General features: G+C 37.0%; 1 protein-coding gene across 1 annotated transcript; it reads right to left on the reverse strand.

The window, feature by feature from the left end:
* Positions 1 to 267: 267 nt before the first annotated feature.
* On the reverse strand, positions 268 to 8,203 carry LOC123323767 (coiled-coil domain-containing protein 144B-like; the record flags this gene model as incomplete). Its single annotated transcript, XM_044912248.1, has 4 exons — positions 7,198 to 8,203; positions 4,035 to 4,192; positions 964 to 997; positions 268 to 406 (listed from the first exon to the last, which is right to left on the reverse strand). Coding segments are annotated over exons 1-4 (1,030 nt in total), but the record flags the coding sequence as incomplete, so codon positions are not given.
* Positions 8,204 to 8,503: the final 300 nt, after the last annotated feature.

Here is an 8,503-nt window from a genome sequence, read left to right on the forward strand (position 1 = left end):
AAAAATAATGGTAACCTGACCTTGGGTGAAGGCACAGAAGAGAAGCGGAGTTAACAACACATCAGGTGTGCCATTCCCATGACAAAACATAGAGTGGAAATTATAGCCCTTTGGCGGAGAGTATTCAACAGTTCTCTATTCTCATATAAAACATATTTCTGAGATGAGTAGCTCATGAGTGTTGTGTGGTACAGCACTATACAAGATGGGCACATATTACTACAGTAATATACATACAAAGGCTTTCTACTTATACAATGGTCCTACCTTTACGATCCTGGCCAACTTGTACAATTAGCGACTTGCAACTCATATAATTAGAGCAAGGCAACTTGGAATCCTCTGAAGCTGTTCCAGATGACTCAGTTAAGTCAAGGTCATCCATAAAATTAATTTGCTTTTTGACCTACAAATAAAAAATACTATTTCAAAATGTCCCCCAAATAGTCATAAAATATACTAAGTGTAGAGAGATGATAAATACCCATCTTTTTATAAGAGCAAAAACATAGGTACTTTTTAAAAGAACCGATTTTTATCAAAACGATCTTTATCAATAATTAGTACTTCGCAAAAACTTTTTTTTTTTTAAGGTTTTATTTATTTGACAGAGAGAAAGACAGCCAGAGAGCGAACACAAGCAGGGGGAGTGGGAGAGGGAGAAGCAGGCTTCCCGCGGAGCAGGGAGCCTGATGTGGGGCTCGATCCGAGGACTCTGGGATCATGACCTGAGTCGAAGGCAGACACTTAACGACTGAGCCACCCAGGCGCCCACTTCTGAAAACCTTTTTCACAATAAATGTCTATACAACAAAGGAAGATTTTCTAGGTTTTCACTATGCCCTTCCTAAAGTAGTTTTTTACCATGGAATAATATTTCTAATAAATATTATTTATCAAAGTAATATAATAAAGCCAAAATTAAAAAAAATAAATGAAATAGAATTATGCATATTTTTTTACCTCTTTCTTTTCATGAGATGTTTCCTTTGCAGGTCTAAAAAAAAAGACAATTCTTTTCAGGCAAGTATTAAATACTTAAAATACAAAGAATATCTAAATCATATCTAAACAATGTTATTAATAATATTAACTAAGCATTAAATTTAGATCAAATGGACATAAAGCAAAGGAAAAGCATAACGTTACTTGCGTTATTTGGTACAAAGAAATATACCACATTTTTGGTTGTCATTTTCAATTAAGACAAGCTTTTATTGGCTCTAAAATCTATTGGGAAAGTGCAAGTTAGGTTCTTATATGAAAGAAACCCTTTTTTAATAATCATGATACTAGTGTTTTGAGGATTTACTGTCCAACTACTATGCATTATTATGAACCCCTTACACATCTTAAAAGTATTTTTAACCTCACAACAATCTTATAAACATGGGTAATTATATTAGGTATTTTACAGAGGAAGAAAATGAGGCACAGAAAGAATTAACTTCCCCAAGCCCATACAGCTGGTCAGGAGTAGACCCAGAATTCAAATCCAGGATACGTGCCTTCAAAACGTGTGTTTTACAGTATGTGGTGAAGGTAATATTTAAGTGTTTCCAAGTAATATGACAGCAAATGAATCTACTATTATTCCATTTCTAGCTATAATTATAAATAATAATTTATGAATCTTACACATATTTTTTTAAAATAAGAAGACTTCATACCTAGGCAATATTGAAAATCTACTTTCCATAAACTAAAGATCTGCTTCTTCTGAAGAAGTTCATCAATGGCATTCATCTATTCATTCAACTGTTTATTCACAAATATATACTTACTGAGCACACAATATGTGTCAATGACACTGTTGGTACAGGAACCACGGCTCTTGTCATTTAGAACTTTATAATCTAAAAGTAATAATCTATGATAGATTAATAGTTTATTTTTCAATTATAAATAAAGTCTTTCCCCAGAATCGAAACAAATATTAACTTAATGCAACCAGATACTTCAAAGTCCCTAACAAAACCATAGCTATTCATGATACTGTCAAAGGCACTGAAGATCTAAAATCATCAAGGAATGATTAGTTCTACTCAGAATGGCCTAAGAGTTTGTATATTTACTATCATTTATATACTTTTAAGTCTGTGAATGATAGTATCTGCACATTCAATTATATGAGAATACTCCACTATGGAACCAATTCTGAATCAACAACTTCTTGCCACGGGGACCTGGGTGGCTCAGTCGTCAGGCGCCCACTTCTGAAAAACTGCCTTTGGCTCAGGTCATGGTCCCAGGGTCCTGGGATCGAGCCCCACATCGGGCTGCCTGTTCAGCGGGAGTCTGCTTTTCCCTCTCCCACTCCCCCTGCTTGTGTTTCCTCTCTCGCTATGTCTCTGTCAAATAAAATCCAAAAAAACCTCCCCCAAACCAAAAAAACAACCTCTTGCCACAAAACTACATGAATAGGAGTACTAAGGACAATTTCTGTAATCTTGAAAAGATAATGCAATACAGGGGAGCCTAGGTGGCTCAGTCATTAAGCATCTGCCTTCAGCTCAGGTCATGGTCTCAGGGTTCTGGGATCGAGCCCCACATCGGGCTCCCTGCTCGGTGGGAAGCCTGCTTCTCCCTCTCCCACTCCCCCTGCTTGTGTTCCCTCTCTCGCTGTCTCTCTCTCTCTGTCAAATAAATAAATAAAATCTTTTTAAAAAATGAAATTTAAAAAATTAAAAAAAATAAAATTCTATAAGAGAAGTATAAGGGGTTTGGAATGCAGAAAATATTCCTATTTTGTAAAATGAATTTTCGTAAATTATATAATATGAAGTCACTGTTGAAAAATTTGGTGTGGTGCATATAGAAATATATTCTCTTTAAAAAGGAAGGTTAATAGCATGCATGCAAGGTCCCTTCAAGAGAAGATTCACTGCATTAGGAACATCTTGGTTTATAGCACAAGGATCATCAAATCAAATGTTTATATAGAATATGGGACAAGCTGACATACGAAATCTCTTGGTAATATTCAGATCAATTTGAGAGTCCAACATTTGAACACTCAAGCTCAACGGAACCAAAACCAAAAACCTAATAGCTAGCAATTTTGTTGGTAATAAGGTAGAGTGCCAGTGTAGCAGGTAACTTCCTTTTGCAACTCAGCAGATATTAAAAGCATTCTAAAATTTGCATAAGACATGACACCAAACCGAACACTTTAAATATACTTTGTTAAACAATCAGTACACTGTAGACCTAAACTCATTTTTTCAAATGGTCGCATATTACATTGTCTCATAGGGGTGACAACTTACTTCCTTATTGATGGCTATTTAGACCATCTCCAACTTTTTGATATGAGAATGCTATAATAAATATCCTTAACATATCTGTCATATTTTATATATACAATAATGTACACTAAATGTCCTTAGAATGTGTTCGTGTGTGTGTGTGTGTGCGTGTGTGTTTACACAAGTCATGTTTTCCTATAGGATCTAGTCCTGGCAATGAAACATTGGAATAAAGGGACAGCATATGGGGCGCCTGTGTGACTCAGTCATTAAGCGTCTGCCTTCGGCTCAGGGTATGATCCCTGGGTGCCGGGATCGAGCCCCGCATTGGGCTCCCTGCTCCGCAGGAAGCCTGCTTCTCCCTCTCCCATTCCCCCTGCTTGTGTTCCTTCTCTCGCTGTGTCTCTCTCTGTCAAGTAAAGAAATAAAATCTTTTAAAAAAATTAAAAAATAAATTTAAAAAAGGGACAGCATATTTAAAATTTTTGAAACACACTGCTAAATCACCCTTCAGAAAGGATTTACCAATTTCATCTAACAACAGTGTATAGGAATGCCTTTTTCCTCCCATTTGCTAACTTTGGTTATTATTTTTTGAATAAAATATTTATCACTATGACTGCAAAAAATGATATCTCGTTATTTGCATTTTTCTGATTCGCACCCAGGATGGACTATTCTTACTAAAAATATAAAATTTGTTAATCATGAATGTTAGCTCCAACTAGAATTTGTTTTATAGGAAAATAATAATTACCTACTATTTAAATATTGCCACAGGCTTACCCATCAGAATCTTCCTTTTTCCCAACAGGAAAGAGGTGGTTTTCAGTTTTTCCACTCTCTCTTTGTTGAATTAGTCTAGCAGCAGCAGCAGCGACAGCATACAGGTTTTCTAATACTGCCGTCTCATTACTTTGGTGTCTCTTCTTTTCTTCATTAATCTTTAATGGAAATTTGATACTAAGGATAATTGTTACTACTTTATTCATTAAAAAGAACTTTTTTTCATTAATTATAAATTTCTTAAAGGTTTTATTTATTTATTTATTTATCAGAGAGAGAGCACAAGCAGGGGGAGGGAGGTACAGACAGAGGGAGAAGCAGGCTCCCCGCTGAGCAGGGAGCCCGATGCGGAACCCGATCCCAGGACCCTGGGATCAGACCTGAGCCGAAGGCAGACTCTTAAGGACTGAGCCACCCAGTCATCCCAGAACTTTTTTTCATTAATTATATCATTTGACTCTTAGTTTGTCATAATTTTAATCGATAAAAACATTTTGTGTTTAACTTTATCATTATAAATAATTGCAATTTTTATAAGTTCTGCTTCATTTCCGTTTGAATAAAAACAGCAGAATTGGGACGCATGGGTGGCTCAGTTGGTTAAGCGTCTGCCTTCAGCTCGGGTCTCATCCAGGGTCCTGGGATCGAGCCTTGCATCAGGCTCCTTGCTCAGCGGGAAGCCTGCTTCTCCCTCTGCCTGACGCTCCTCCTGCTTGCGCGCTCTCTCTCTCGCTCTGACAAAGAAATAAAATCTTTTAAAAATAATTAATTAATTAAAACAGCAGAATTTTCCAAAATTTGAAAAAGGGCTTTCTTAATTTTGTATTCATATCCACGCTTTGCTACCTAACATTCCCACCCCACCCCATCTGACCAGCAGATACAAAGAAATAAAAAGACAAAGACACAAAATTTGTCCTCGTCTGTCGTGACCACCTGGATTTTGCAAAAACAGCCATATTGAAAGGATGTGACATTGTGGAGCTCCAGGGGCAAAGAGTTTTCCTCTTTCTGCACTGAGCTATTTTTTCGCCAATTGCCTTTTACAATTCTTTTTTCATTTGGATCCTAGGGTTATCAAAAAAGTGGCAGTGTTCATTAAAATATAGGAACCAAAGTTCACCACAACACAAAAAGAACAGAGTGAAACTGATATTAGTGTAGAATTTTGGGAAATGAGTAATGCTCCCCAAATTCCACATTCATGGTTATCATAAACTTTTATAGCTAGAGGGTATAAAAGTAATTATCAACTTTAATCCCATTTTCCACTGATCAATGGGAGTAGAACCAAAAAAGGTTAAAGGACTTGTCCAAAGTTCCTAAAGTGGCATTACCTAGCATCTTATGGCACCAAAAGAGATGATACAATTCTTTAATGCTGAATCAGGTAAGTTATCAAACAAATTCATTAAATTAATCAGATACATTAAAAGTATGACACGGGCACAGTAATTTAATATCTTAATTGGGGACAAGGTGCTTAGCTACATTTTCTTTTAAAGGAGGATATCTCTAGGTTTTTGTCTATTTTTAAAACTCAATTCACCTCAAAAGTCAGTTCTCTCCCTTTGAGTTAAATACTGAGGGTTTCGGAAGGTTTATGCTACCTACATTATAAAAATCATACATGTCAAAATGTACCATATTTTATTAAACATAATATGAACGTTTGACTCAACAGAAACATGTGAGAATGGTGACCAAAAAAAAAAAAGTGGAGGGGGGCGCCTGGGTGGCTCAGTCAGTTGGGCCTCTGACTCTTGATTTTGACTCAGCTCATGATCTCAGGGTTGTGGGATTGAGCCCCGCATCAGGCACCAAGCTCAGTGGGGAGTCTACTTCTCTCCGTCTCTCTCTCTCCCTCTCTCTCTCTCTCTCTCTCTCCCTTTGCCCCTCCCCTTGCTCATGCTCTCTAAATAAATAAATAAATCTTAGAAAAAGAGGCTGTTTAAGAAACATGTGGAGGAAAAAAGTGATAATACAAATATTTGTTATTAAAAATATCTCAAAGTGGTCCTGCTGGAATGCTAAGTTCCAAGAGTGAGTACAAAGCAGAAAAGATTGCACATACTGAAACAATAAATAGGTTTAGCTGAAATACTTGTTTATATCCTTTCTCTTAGTCATTGCTTCTTTCCCATTTTATTGTTTATGGAAATGCAATTTATACTTAAGCCAATAGATAAAAATAAAAACCCTAGAGATGGGGCACCTGGATGGCTCAGCGTTAAGCGTCTGCCTTCAGCTCAGGTCATGATCCCAGGGGCCTGGGATGGAGCCCCATGTCAGGCTCCCTGCTCAGCAGAGAGTCTGCTTCTCCCTGTCTCTCTCCCTCTGCCTCTCCCCCGGCTCATGCTCGTGCACACACATGTGCTCTCTAATAAATAAATAAATGTTAAAAAAAACAACAACACTAGAGATTATTATATATCTTTTTTAAAGATTTATTTATTTTAGATAGAGAGCATGAGCAGGAAGGGCAGAGGGAGAAGGAGAGAGAAACTAAAGCACACTCCACGCTGAGCACAGAGCCCAACGCGGGGCTCACTCTCATGAACCTGAGATCACAACCCAAGCCAAAACCAAGAGTCGGATGCTCAACTGTGCCACCCAGATGTGCCAACATAATTGCATTTTTTTAAGTTTTTTTTTTTTTAAGATTTTATTTATTTATTTGACAGAGAAAGACACAGCGAGAGAGGGAACACAAGCAGGGGGAGTGGGAGAGGGAGAAGCAGGCTTCCCGCTGAGCAGGGAGCCCAATGCGGGGCTCGATCTTAGGACCCCGGGATCGTGACCTGAGCCTAAGGCAGAGGCTTAGCGACTGAGCCACCCCAGGTGCCCCGATAATTGCATTTTTTAAGGAATTTTCTTTACGGTTACTCTGCTTCATGAGGTCACATGGTGCATAGCTCAATTAGTTTCCCAGGTCATATGCCACTTGGGAGACTTACAGAGAAACTTAAGGAAAACCAATCATAAGAATGTTTTCCTGCACTCCTATCATTTAGATAGCAGAAATAATCTATTTCCGAACACAATTACGTATTTAGACAACCCCATGTTATACACGAACTTTTTTCCTAAGTGGAAAATCAAAATGACTCAGATAATTGATAAAGAGAAAAAACAAAAGAGCAGTAGCAAAGTGAACCTCTACCTCTTTTTGAAGTTGAACTTTCTTTTTTTCCAAATCCCAGATGTCTATCTGTAACATGCCTATCTCATTCTTAAACTTTTGAACATCTTGCTGTAATTCTTCTTTTAGACGTACTTCTGATGTTCTGTAACTACATGGTGGAGAAGAACTCACATTTTCTAATTTGGGTTCCATACTTCTATAGGTATTAGTACTGTTATTAACTGCACAGAATGGCTTCTGGAACAAGACTTTTGTTTTCTTGTAAGTGTTTGTAACGGCAGAACTATGGTGCCTCTTTATTTGAGCCATTTGTCTCACCTCATTGGAGCGGGAAAACCTTTTGTCAAAATGGCTTTCTGAATCACTAGACTGAGGTATACGTCCAATGTCTAATTTAGAATTAGTGCTATTTTGGTTCATACTTTTTGCCATTTGCACGTCAAACTCTTGGTCTTCTTTCACTTCAAACGTAGCGAGTGGGTTCCTTACTTTTTTAGTTTCTGTATCACTTTTAAAACTCTTATTTTTGTTAAAAGCATGCTCGGTGTCTGGTTTGTTATCATTTTCACAGTCTGATTTATTTTCACTTAAAGAAAAATCAGAAGATGCCTGGCAAGCATATTTGAGACGAGACTTTTTTTGTTCAGGAAATGCCTGAACTACTAGAGGGACAGGCACTGCAAATATATCCTTTTTTCTCACAATCAAGTCTATCATTTGTCAAGTTAGAAGGTATTTCCATTAAGTTTGCTCCTTCTTTAAAGTTACCACGTAGTGACTCTTCCTTAGCATAAGGAGCAATTTTGTGTCTTTCACAAGTTGCACCGAACTTCCGCTTTAACTCACTGGTGATGTGTTTTAGATTATTTTTCCACACTAATTTGCCTTGTTTGATCGAGATTTCCTCACGCTTTTGCACAGAAGGATGTTCTGAATATACAGATATATTATCCTTTCTATCACATTTCTTATTCATTTCTGGTTCTCGAGACTTTTTTTGCAGATGCAAAAGTGGAACGTTAATTTGCTGGGCTAGATTTTCACATGTCTTTTCTGCCAGGATACATGTTTGTGAAATACCTTTATCCTTAAGTAATCAAGTATGGACAAAGAAAAATTAGAAAGTAATTAAAATTGAACTGTTAAATTTCTTAATCTATGTTAAGCTGCTCCCAAGTCACTATATTGTAACAAAGAAGTGACAAATAACTCGCCCTAGCTTAAGACAGAAGAAAAACATAAATCCATAAACTTAACTTTGTCAGTTTTTTTGAAATAAACAATTCATTACATGTTACATCTACCAAAAAATGAATTAGATTAT

This window comes from Neomonachus schauinslandi, unplaced genomic scaffold (genome assembly GCF_002201575.2).
Source record: "Neomonachus schauinslandi unplaced genomic scaffold, ASM220157v2 HiC_scaffold_781, whole genome shotgun sequence".
In the NCBI taxonomy this organism is placed as follows: domain Eukaryota; kingdom Metazoa; phylum Chordata; class Mammalia; order Carnivora; family Phocidae; genus Neomonachus; species Neomonachus schauinslandi.